Source organism: Budorcas taxicolor, chromosome 15, assembly GCF_023091745.1.
Source record: "Budorcas taxicolor isolate Tak-1 chromosome 15, Takin1.1, whole genome shotgun sequence".
Lineage (NCBI taxonomy): Eukaryota > Metazoa > Chordata > Mammalia > Artiodactyla > Bovidae > Budorcas > Budorcas taxicolor.
Window position 1 is genome coordinate 51,586,777 of NC_068924.1, and position 12,720 is coordinate 51,599,496.

The 12,720-nt window shown below is 50.0% G+C and overlaps 1 protein-coding gene across 2 annotated transcripts in view; it reads right to left on the reverse strand.

The window, feature by feature from the left end:
• The window catches only part of C2CD3 (C2 domain containing 3 centriole elongation regulator), a 120,645-nt gene continuing 107,925 nt past the window's right edge, over positions 1 to 12,720 (reverse strand). For both annotated transcript variants that reach the window (XM_052652422.1, XM_052652423.1), the window contains one exon: positions 1 to 540. In XM_052652422.1, coding sequence (XP_052508382.1) covers positions 400 to 540 — 141 coding nt within the window. In that variant the 3' untranslated portion in view covers positions 1 to 399. The remainder of the gene's footprint in view (positions 541 to 12,720) is intronic.

Below are 12,720 nucleotides of genomic sequence, written 5' to 3' on the forward strand. Positions count from 1 at the left end.
CCGATGCCCAAACTCTCCACCCACCTTCCCCAACCCTTAAAGGCAAAAGGGCCCATCATATTCAGGGAGAGGGTAGGCTTGTGTCAGCAGCAGGCTCTGTTGAGGACACTGGGAGGAGCTTCCCAGCTGAAGGATGTCTGCTTGGGTCCCCTCGTCAAAAGATGGTGGGCCACTTGGGCATTGGAATCCACTGTGTCCCGCCTTTGCCTCACCATCGGAGGAAGCTTAAGTCCTGGCAGGTGGACACAGCCCCAGTTTGGGATGCTCCTCTAGTCTGGGGTGACTGGTGTCCAGGGACTAGGCTGGTGGTGGTCTTAGGGCTCTCACAGCCCTGAAGAAAGCCGGACAAGGCTGAGGGTGAGTGGGCGGGTCGTCCTTCCCTCAGTCTTTTGGGCTGTATTAGTCCTTCTGGGAGAACTGGGAAGAAAATATCCGTGCAATCCTGCGAGTTTCTTCCTCAGGCAGGGTGGGCGGCAGCGAGCTGGGTCTGGGGCGACAAGGCCTTTGGGACAGGGATCCTCTGGTGGCCTTGCTCTTGTCCTGGAGAGAAAGAGGTCAGCAAGGTTAGCACTGCGCACATGGCACAGCCTAGAGATGACTTTGACTCCTCTCTTCTTTCGCTCCTTCGGCTAATACTGGTATAGAGCTGACTGATTCACAAGGCACCTTACACACCTGAGTGTGTTTAAGCCTCACCTTGACCCTGCAGGCTGGTATGTGGTTCATGGATGGATGAGGAAACGACAGTTCAGGTGAGATAAACTCAGGATATACACACCCTCACAGAGTAGCAGAGCTAAGATGTGAACCGCTGCTCAGACTCCTCCTGTGCCTCTGGAGGAGGGGTGGTCTATCTCTTGCTGCATGAGTCTAGGCAAGTCATTTGTCCTCTGAAATGTGGGTGTCTTGTGTGTGACCTGCCAGGTAATGTGAAGCACATACCCACAGCCCTGCTACCAAACATTTCCCTGTCTCGGGCTGATGGCTATCACTAATCCCCTCACCTCTAATATTTACTTATTTGGCTAAACTGGGTCTTAGTTGCAGCATGTGGGATCTTCAATTTTCTTTGCTGCAGCATGCAGGATCTTTTTTTCTTTTTTTTAGTTGCAGCATGTGGGGTCTAGTTCCCCGACCAGGGATTGAACCTGGGCCCCTGCACTGGAGCACAGTCTTAGCCGCTGGACCACCAGGGAAGTCCCATTAATTCCTCCTTTAAGGTGAGTGCTTTTGGCTTATGGGATTGTGGTCCTTTGGATTCTTTTATGCTTCATCTATTTGTTTAACCAATCCTTTATTTCTGTGCTGGGTTCCTGCCCTGAAGGAGCTTGAAGGATACAGGAAAGCCACCCCAGGCTGGTGGTGGAGACCAAGGCCCTCGGGCGGAGGTGGAGGCCTGGCAGAGGAAGAGGCAGGTGAACTTGGCTGACCTCACAGCATGCAGTCTATCCCGTGGATGGGTATCTCCTCCCTGCCCCCACATGCTGGACGCACACTACCACTCCCTAGGCACCTAGAACCAGCTTGGTGGAGATCCTGGAGGTGGAGACTTTCCCTGCTCCTTAGTAGCTCTGCTGATGGGAAGCTGAGGCCCAGCTCCAGCTGCTTCTGGGATCAGTATACTGAGCGGCCCTTCTTTCCTTCATTTCCCCACCTTGTTGTCTACTGTGAGAGGGAGAGACCAACCGTTCCTGACCTCCACAGCTCAGAGTTGAGCTGGGAAGACAGAGAACTATTTCAAGAATTAAAACAGCAGCTTGGATATGACAGGGGGAATGGCAGTCAGGCAATCCTGAGGGTCTCCACCAATCTGGAATTCTAGATGCCAAGGGAGGGCACACACCCTAACAAGCTCTCAGCACCGAGAGGCCACAGGTAGGTTCTCTGCTGGAGAACTGAGAGCAGAACGGAGTGTGTGGCTGGGCATGCTCAGCAGAGGTGAGAGCAGACTGCTCCCAATCTCCCAGATAGGCCGAGGCTAAAAGGGGAGAAAGGAAACCCACCCTGTGCTGGTGGTACCTGCAACCCCTGATGCCTCAGGCCGGGGAGACCAGCCACCCAGCCACTGCCTGAGGCCCTCTCCCTCCGGACTGAGTGCTCCTGCAGGGCATGGCCGGAGTCTGGTGCTGTCTCCCCCACTGGGACAGGCCTGAGACGGGAGGCTGAGAGCTTCTGGACCGGTGAATGGGCCCAGCCACGGTGGCCAGAGACTTCCGTTACCTGGGGAGGAGACTGCCTCTTGCAGCGAATCTCCTTCATTTGTTCATTCCAGGGCCAGTGATGGCTCAAGCTGGAGGGGAGACAGATGCTGATGCACCCCTCAGCCACAGAGATGAAGCTCAGAGCCTGGGAGCAGAGAGAAATTCATGACAGTGGGAAGGACGGGGCAGCTTCAGACAGAGGTGGTACCTGAGACACACAGGGTTTCAGCCCAGCTGGGGTGGGGGTGAGGTCATGCCATTGGAGGGAGCAGCGTGAGCGGGGCCTGTACCTGCCAGCTGGGCCCACATCTGTGAACCAGCCACAGGCAACCTCCCAGTACCCACACCCGGGCCCAGCAACCTGCAGGGGCCGGGGGGCTTATCTGCAAGGCCCAGACCCAGGGACGGACAGGACGGGGCTTGGCTCTGTGTCCTGGGCAGAGCAGAGCTATGGAAGGTCAGCAGCATTTGGCTTATGTTGATCTCCAAAGGGTCTAAAATCATCCTAACAGTAAAGTTTCCTTATCAGGGCTGCTACCCCAGGACATACAATGTTAGAGGGGCTGGGCAAGCTCCTAGGCTCTGAGCTTCATCTCTGTGGTTGTCGGGTACATCAGCATCTGTCTCCCCTCCAGCTTGAGTCATCATTGGTTCTGGAATGAATGAAAAAATGAATGAGGTATTTGCCGCAAGAGGCAGTCTCCTCTCCAGATAATTGAAGCTGCCTAGAGTAGGACCGGAGAAGGCAATGGCACCCCACTCCAGTACTCTTGCCTGGAAAATCCCATGGACGGAGGAGCCTGGTAGGCTGCAGTCCATGGGGTTGCGAAGAGTCAGACACGACTGAGCGACTTCACTTTCACTTCTCACTTTCATGCGTTGGAGAAGGAACTGGCAACCCACTCCAGTGTTCTTGCCTGGAGAATCCCAGGGACAGGGGAGCCTGGTGGGCTGCTGTCCATGGGATCGCATAGAGTTGGACACGACTGAAGTGACTTAGCAGCAGAGTAGGACACCCCTAACTATTCCTCACTGGAGCTCTGGGGGCACTGGGAAATTGTCACTATGGCTGTGCTTTGAGGAGTCTCAGCCTTCCTGGGGAGGCAGGAGGAGCCCACATGGAAGCAGGATTATCAGACTGAGGATGTCATATGGGGGGTGAAGTCCCTGCAAGGGTCCTTTCCAGAAGAGGGACTTAAAACAACATGAAGGTGGAATCTGAACAAAGCCTGTGAGAAAAGATGTTCCAGGTGGAGGCTCAACTTGAGCAAAGGTGTGGAATGTCTTTGCTGGGAAAACAGTGGGGACGGGCCTGGCTGACTGCAGAAATGGAGGGCAGAAGACAAGCCCAGAGCGGGGGCTACTGAATGTCTGGGGAGCAACTGACCATACTGCCCTTGGACTTCCCAGTGGTCTGTGTGTTAAGCCTGGCACTACATCAGGGGTGTGACTGTCCCACCCAGTCTATGCAGGTCTGCCATTAACTTCTTCCACTTCCAAATATGGAGACCTGCTCTTTTCTGGGCACCTCGACACCCAGGCCATGAACATGGATAGGCCTTTCAGTCTGTTGTTTGAGACCGAAGTCTCAAAGGAGTTTCAGTGTAGGCAGAATTGCACCGGGAGAAAATAAAGCATCAGGGAACAAGTAAGGAACAGTGGTGGCAGGAAAACATGGGGCCTCCTGGGGCTCCTCAAAGTGAGGAGCTGGGGTTCTCCAACCTTGGCCAGGGAGCTGGTTCTAGTCCTGGCTCTACCACTTCTTAGCCAAGTGGCTCTGGGCAAGTCACTTCTCTGGGCCTTGGTTTCCTCATCTGAGAACAGATCAAGATGAGCAGATAATACAAGAGGAGCTGCCCTGTAACCCAGGGACTTCTCTCGGTCCGTGGTTTCCTGTTCGGCCAACTCCCTGTGATGCAATGCCTTCTCAGAATGCTCTAGCCCTCTTCTTTGGTCTGACATGTGATCTGATCGAAGCCCCTGTGGTCTAGGTTCCCTCCATCCAGTCCCCAGATGGATGTCCCTAAATAGGCCACATGTTCCCTGGAGGGTGGTGGGTGCAGGTGCCCCCATTTACCCCTGCTTCAGGGTGTCCCTGGACCTTCTCAGAGGGGAGGTGGTGGGGTGGAGTGGAAGGGGCACTGGACTACAGCCAGTTCAACTGCCTCACTTGCTTGAGGCCAAAATGCTCTCTCTCTGGGTCCTGGTACCTTCATTACCAAGAGAACTCCCCTTCCTTGCCCCACGTCTACTGTGAAGCTGAAATACAATTCAGACATGACCAAGGCTCTGGTCCAATATGCCATCCTCTCAAGGGAAGGGCTAAGTGGCACCAGAGTGGAGAGCAGAACAAAGACTTGCTGCTCTCACTGCACTTAAGGTGCAGTGCGAGTGGCTGCAGCGCCTCCCAAGGCAAGCCCAGCGCTGGCCACGCTCCCCTCCTACCGCCCCCCACCAGTGAGCTCCTGGGCCTGGCAATGGGGCTGAAGTCGCTTTTTACTCCAGAGCAGATCCCTTATATGACATAAACACTGACTCAGGAGCCAGAAGTAAAACTTTCCAAAGAGCTGAAAACTGAAAGTAAACAGCGCTCGGTTCTGGCTTGGATGGCACTGCTGAGAGTTGAGCGAGGCTCAGCACTGCCGCCGCCTGTTCACCTTTCACCCCCTTGGCTGGCTGCCTCTCCTGGGGCGGCACCCAGAGTCCCGTCTGAAGGCTGAGACTAGGACTTCCTTGTGCTGCAGGAAGTAGCAGACTCAGCAGCTGCAACTTGGAGCAGGGGGTAAGTTAGGACAAGATGCGCAGGCCGGGGGCCCAGCCCTGACAAGCAAGTCCTAAGTCTGACCGGGCCTGGCTGCAGCATGGCGGGGCTCCATGCTCCACGGGCCCCCTGTAATCCTGCTATAGAGCTCTGGTTATGTGGCTCTCACTACCTATACACTCCCACCTTTCCTCACGCCCTGATGCCTCCCTCCCCTCCTCCGAGAAGGCTTCCCTGAAAACAGACCTACTCCACAGGCCCTGAGTTACCCCTCAGCCCAGACCTCAGTCTCCTAATCTGCACAACAAGGAAGCTGGGCTACATCAAGACGCCTTAGCCTTCTGAACCCATGCCCTGCCTGGGGAGAGGGCTCAAAAGTCCTGGTTCCTGGGCAGGAAAATGTAAAGTGACACTCCCGGAAGACTCTGGCCGCAGAGCTGCTCAGGCAACTCGAGCCGAGCACCTGTCTGCAGCCCTGCAGGCCCTCCCCCTCTCGGTGCCTGCTGAACGCCTGTGGGCCAGGGCGGCCACCAGCCAACTGTGGCTGTGTCCCCTGACTTCTGTACACCCTTGGCCAGTGAGCTCTTCTCCTCCCTAAAGCTTTGTGCGGCCTTAATCAGAAATGCTTTGACCTTTGGGTCTCCTCCTGGGGCTCTGCAGAGGGCTAGGGACTCGGCAGCTGAAAGAGGGAGGCAATAGGTCAGGCTTCTTGCCCCAAGAGAGGCAGGTCAGCCAGGAACTTCCCTTGGATTCCAACCATCTGGTCTGGTGATCTTGTGATAGGCTGGGTTCCTCCAGCAAGACTGTGTTTCTCTTAAATGGCTCTAGGCTGAGGAAGGAAAACCAAGGGACAGAAAAATTATTTGAGCTCCTGGGAGAAAAGCAGCTGCCTCAGGACTCAGATAAAGGCACTGAAGCACAGAAAAGTTAGGTAGCTTGTGCTGGGTGACACAGCTAGAAAGTGGCAAAGCTGACTGGACTTAGGCTGTCTTTAGGAGGCCATGCACTTAAATGCGATACAGAACTGTGTGGGAGTCTTTGAGGGAGGCACGGCTACAAACTAGGTCCATACTGGCCCCCCCGACTGTGTGTGGGACCTCAGAAGGTCAGCAGCAGAGCCAGGAGCCCTCAGCTCCCCAGCTGGCCTGGAGCACCTCGATCCCTGTGATGTCTGAAACTGCTGGGTGGGAGGGGGCTGGGCAACTGAAGGCTTTCAAGGGGACACTTATGCCTGGCCTTGTCTTCCGCCTCCTACAGGACCCCTCATGATCAACAGCACCTGGCCCCAGGCCTGCGGTACTCCAGAGACTCAGATGACAGCTTGATTCTTGCTCTTCTCTTTTTCTCTCCTGACTGCTTCAACCCAGGCCAGGCCGATCTCGCCCCATCTCTGGCCTCTTCTCTAGCACATACTGTTTGTACCTCCCGGTTACCACCTTCTGTTGATTCTGAGAGGTTACTTTTCTCCATATCCACAGCCTGCAAAGCCTTTCCTTCATCTTTGCTGACTTCTGCTCATGCCGCCCTACATGGCTTTGTCAGCCTTTCCCTGTACTCATTCCCTTTGTTTTGTTCAGTACTAATATAGGCTAAATGGCATTTGAGAAAGTCAGTTGAGTAGTTTGGTGGCCAGTGACCTCCCTGAAGACAGGGTCCATGGCACCAGGTCCACCATTTCTACATCAGATAAATGAACTTGATGGAGCTGGTGGAACTTAACATATACAGATAAGTCCCCTGGGGAACCGTAAGCTTTGGCGGGTGTTGGGGTGTGTGGAAGCGTGGGGGTGAGGAAGGGGCCACAGCTCCTTCTCTACTTGTGTACAGAGTTCAGGACTCTGAAATTTGCTGAAAGATGTACATTTCAAGTTTGAGGCCCTAACTACTTTCCTACTCTCTGGCCTGCCTGTCCCCCGGTCACTTTGGGCTCTCCTAGTCATCAATGGTAAGTTACTGGAGGGTTCTGAGTGGAGAAGTCACATGACTCATCCCATGAGTTACTTAACATCTTAAAAACTTAACAGGATACTGTACGGGGAGTGGGCTGCAAGGGGCAAGGGCAGGAGCAGAAAGGCAAGTTAGGAGGCTCCCAGGTGGGAGATGACGGCAGTTTAGACCAGGTAATGCTGGGAGTGTGAGCAGTGGCTGGGTCTGAATTTAAAGGCAGAGCAGCCAGAATTTCCTGGTGGATTAGAAATCAAGGCATCAGGGAGGATTCCATGGGTTTTGGCAGGAACAACTAAACCAGAAAGAGAGAATAGCTATTAACTGAGATGGAAAAGACTGAAGAACAGATTTGAGGAATACTCTGGAGCTGAGTTTTAGGTATGCTGAACTTCAGATACCTATTAGATATCCAAGTTGAGATGCTACATAGGCAGTCAGACATATGAGCCTAGAGTCAGAGGACAGGTCTGGGCTAAGATGGTCATTATGAGTCTTCAATGTATAAATGGGATTCAAAGCCTTGAGATCAGACAAGGTCATCTAGAAAGTAAGTGTAAATAGAGAAGTTTAAGACCACATCCTGGGTCACCCCTGTATTCACAAGTAGAAGAAATGAGGAAAACCAGCAAAGGTGGCTGAGCAGGAGCTGCCAACAAGGGAGGAGAAGAACCGAAAAGCACTGATGCCTTAGAAACAAGTGAAGAAACTGTTTAAAGGAGAGAGATCAAGTGTATCGTATGCTGCTGAGAGGTCAAATAAACTGGGCACTCGGACTGAGTAACTGGTTTAGGAATACGGAAGTTTTTTTTTTTGGACAACCTTGAAGAATCCTTCCATCCTCTGGAGGTAGAGTGTGGTAAAAGTCAATTACAGCGGGCAAGCCCGGTGGAGACGCAGTATGGGGAGGCACAGTAGTGGGAGGGTGTGGGTATGAGTAGACTAGCTAGAAACAGCTATGGAGGAGAGGACTGGGATGCGATAATGGAATGGTGAGAAGTGAGTGGATTCAACGATACTTAGGGGACAGAATTAACAGGCCTCGGTGACAGACTGGCTGTAGGTGTGGGGGATAAAGAGTAGGAGGAGGGGGGGAGGCCGGGAAGATGACACATATACTCTGGCAGGGTAACTACAGGATGGTGGTCGCATCTACTGAGATAAGGGATGCACGCAGTAGGGGCAGGTGTGCAAAGGAAGATAACAGGCTCAAGTTCTGGATGTGTTGAACTGTTTGTAACATCAACTAAAAGACTTCAGGATGCTGCTGGACCCACATGTGTCTACAGCATGGCAGAGAAGTCTAGGCTGAAAGTAAGGATTCGAGAGTCAAACAGTAATACTAACTGAAATAACTGAAGTGGTTGAGACTTTCCCAAAGAAACATGTGCAAGAGCAGAAGACGTAAGCCTGGGGCAAACAACACATACATTAATGCTGTTGCATCCTCTACCTCCTTTTTAGGGAATTTGATAAAATCAGTTTGCCCCTGGCAACTAAGCAAACATAATCAGATGTAACTATAAATAAAACCCAGGAGCTGTCCTGGTGAAGAGTTACTTTATCATAAAGAAGGAAGAGAAAGCATAAATAGCAGAACCTGACTGACTCATAAGTATCGGGTGGGCGAAAAGGTTTGTTTGGATTTTTTCTGCATGTTATGGAAAAACCCAAACAAACGTTTTTGCCAACCCAATAATTTCTAATGTGCCACTGGAGTGTTCCTGCCAGACCCGCCATCATTCTCCCTCTTTTGCTTCTTGAAGAGGTGAAAACCAGAAGATCAAACAGTCACGAGGAAGGAGGGCTGAGGGCTCCCCTTACCCTCTCTGTGTGACACCTGGTTCTGTTCAGTACAACCAGGCTTTCAGGCCTTATAATCCCATCTGACAGATGACACCGACTCAGATCAGAAGATCTGCCGAAGGTCACACAGAGTCGTATCCACTGTACTGTGGGGGACAGAGGGGAAACGCCAGCCTCACAAACGCTGGAGTGGAGACTGTCTGGGAAGCTCCTGGGTTCAGGTGCTCGGTTTCAGTGTAGAAGGACTAGGCCTTCCCTTAGATCTTGTGAAGCCAGGTGAGCTACTGTACAGCTGTCCCAGGACACTGCTTGAGAAAAGTCCAGCTTCTCAAAGGCTCCTCTTCAGCCTTCAGGGCCTTAGGAAGAGGCAGAATAGATGGAGTCCTCAAGCAGGGGACACATGACAAGGCTCCTGCCCTCCCCTGCCTACCTCTCACTTTGAGCTGTTGACTGGGCCTGAACCCTAACCAAACACAGAAGACAAGAAAACAGAAGCTTTCATCAAACGGGAAACTCTATTACCACATCTAACCCCATCTGCTTTAGTACCCACCTTCTCTGCCTGCATGGATGCTGCAGGGTGAGTTTTCTTTTTTGGCTAACCCACACGTGCTCTGGATCCCATGTGATCTCTACAACCCAGGGCGTAGTTTCTCTATTCTCTTTCCCTCTCCAGCATCTTCCTCTTCTCTCTTTCTCTGCTGGTCACTGTACTCGGCACTCAGGGAAAGCTGTAGCCTTCTGTATGAAAACAAAACCAAACTCCCCACCTCAGACGCTGCTCCACCCGCTGCTCTACACTTCCGACCCACAGTCATGGCCAAATCTATGGGGGCTGGTATCTCCATTTGGCCACTATTCAACCATTCTTAAAATTTAAGTTACATGTGATCTTGTATTTTCACTGTGCAACATACCAGAGAATATGTAACATATGTAAATTATGAAGCATAATAAAAATGAACAGCTATAAATCCGCAACCCAACCTAAGAACTAAAGCATCGTCAATACTGTTGAATAGACTATGCACTCTTCTTCCTCATCCAATCCCCTGCCTCTACAAACTATGAACGGTTGTAGTCAAACTTAAAAACCAGAGATGAAAATATTAAAAGCAGCCAAAGAACAGAGGTCATATAACATTTGAGGGAACAGCAATGAGAATTATAGTTGTTTCTCATCAGAAACATTGGACGTCAGTAGAATGTGGAGGGATAGTTCTAAATGTGGAGGGACAGTTCTAAATGGAATTACCTGGTGATCCCGTGGTTAGGATGCAGAGCTTTCATTGCTGAGGGCCTGGGTTCAATCTCTAGTCAGGGAACTAAGATCCTTCGAGTGGCCAAAAATAAATAAGTAAAATGCTAAAACAAACACAATTCAAGTTTGAATTCTATATCCAGTGGAAAAAAATGTTTGAAGAATGAAGGTAAAATATATTTTCAGCCAACTGAAGCTGAAAGCATCAGTTCCCCATAGGTCTGCACTACATGAAATTCTGAAGGAAGTTCTTCATGCTGAAGGGAAACGGTAATAGGCTGAGACCAGGGTGTAAAGGAGGAATGAAGCCAAGAGCATAGGACGGAGAAAATATACTGCTACCAACACATCAAGTAGTGAGAGGCTCACAACCAGTGAGGATGGCCAACATCCTGATGTTGCCTGGGTCCTGGGGACTTTCAATGCTGAATGAGACAATTCTGGGTGAACTGTGACGACTGGCTATCCTAACTAGGACCCAAGATGAGGTCCTGAGGAGACAGGTGTTCTGAGAGCAGCAAACAATGGAGTTTTGTTGTGGCAAAGAAAGAAAAAAGGCCAACTTCCCTGGTCATCCAGTGGTTAAGAGTCTGCTTGCCAATTCAGGGATCCCTGGTCTGGGAAGATTCCACATGCCTCAGGACAACTTAAGCCTTTGTGCCACGACTACTGAGCCCATGTGCACTAGAGTTTTTCTGCAACAGGAGAAGCCACGGCAATGAGAAACCTGCGCATCACAACCAGAGAAAGACCGCGCAGCAACAGGGACCCAGTGCAACCCAAAATAAATAACAATGAAACAAGGCTGAAAAGCGTGTGAGACTTATCTTTCTCAGAACTAGACGTGCCCTTTAACTGACGTAAACATTCTTATATCTTCCCCTCCCATCCTTTGTATTTATCTTTAATAGATTAAAGACAATGAGTCACCAAGGAGCTGGCACATCATGAAGGCAGAAACACAAAAGCAGGAAGAGCAGTTCTGTTTGGCTTGGACACAGTGATTCGAAGGCTTCCCTTCCTACAGGGCACAACTCACTGACATTTCACCCACTTGGCTGGGAGGGGAAGAGGGAAAGGAAACTAACAGGGTCTGCTTTTTTCTCTAGGCTAATTCTTATCATTCTCTTATTAGGTAAGAATCATATTAGCCTGATGTTACTTCAGAAAAAAAAAAGAGAGAGAGAAAGGCCAAGTCACCTGCCCAAGATCACTAAGCTACATGAGATTATTTCACTTCACAGGTGGTCTTGCTCTAAAGCTTGTGCTTGGTGCTGGACACGGCCCTGCTACGCTGGCGTTTAAGTGCTGATGTGTATACAAAGGACATGCAAGGGGGGATGCAGAGCAGATGATGAACCAGTGACCTGAGCCTGGGTAGAAATAAGGCCCCAGAAGTGCAGAGTTCCTGGTGGGGACTGGCACCTCTCCTCCTCTAGGACAGGAATACATATCTGATAAAAACTGAGACGTGTGGGAACTTAAGACTGATCCATGTGCCAAATAAATGAGGTGTCCTTAAAATGGTGCTGGGGTAGATGAGGGAAAGGAAACCAGTGAAAGAACAGACATCTCTGTAGGACTACACCCCAGGTTTCCAGGATACTTCTGGACTGATTCCATCTGTCATCAAAGTAGGCTCTGGAAGAGCACAAAGAATGTTCAAATGTTAACTGCAACAGAAGACCTACAGAAAGAAGGTAAATTAGGTAGGAAAATATACTGTAAGCCAAACATCATGATTTTAAAATGGTGCAATGGAAAGCACAGTTTGGAGTCATACGTTTTTCTTTACTGGTTAGGAGACCCTGGGCAGGTGAGAACATACTTCACCTTATATGTGTCTCAGTTTCTACAGAATAAAAACTACAATACCTTGTAGGTCTGTATGGGGAGTTCTGTATTAGTCTTAGTTTTCTCATCTATTAAGTGGAGATAACAATAGTACCTCTCTTGTTGGGTTCTTGGGAGAATTAAATTGGCTTATATATGTAAAGTGCTTAGAATAATGTCTAGTGCATAGTAAGCATTAAACAGGAGTTAGCTATTATAATTAACAAATAAGCTAATACATTTTGCTCACAGCATGTATTATTCTCTAAAATGGTTTTCAAAGCTCTACTATCCACCTCCTAGAGTAATGAAAATAAAATATAAACAAATGAGACCTAATTAAGCTTCAAAGATTTTGCACATCAAAGAAAACCATAAACAATGTGAAAAGACAACCCACAGAATGGGAGAAAATATTTGCAGATGAAGCAACTGACAAGGGATTAATCTCCAAAACATACAAAGACCTCAATCAAAAAATGCAGAGGACCTAAACAGACATTTCTCCAGAGGGTACATATAGAAGGCCAAAAAGTACGTGAAAAGATGCTCAACACTTCTAATTACCAGAGAAATGAAAATCAAATCCACAATGAGGTATCTCCTCACAATGGTCAGAATGTCCATCATCAGTTCAGTTCAGTCGCTTAGTCATGTCCAACTCTTTGCAACCCCATGGACTGCAGTACTCCAGGCCTCCCTGTCCACCAGCAACTCCCGGAGTTTACTCAAACTCATGTCCATCGAGTTGGTGATGCCATCCAACCATATCAGACTTTGTTATCCCCTTCTCCTCCTGCCTTCAATCTTTCCCAGCATCAGGGTGTTTTCAAATGAGTCAGTTCTTCGCATCAGGTGGCCAAAGTATTGGAGTTTCAGCTTCAGCATCAGTCCTTCCAATGAATATTCAGGAC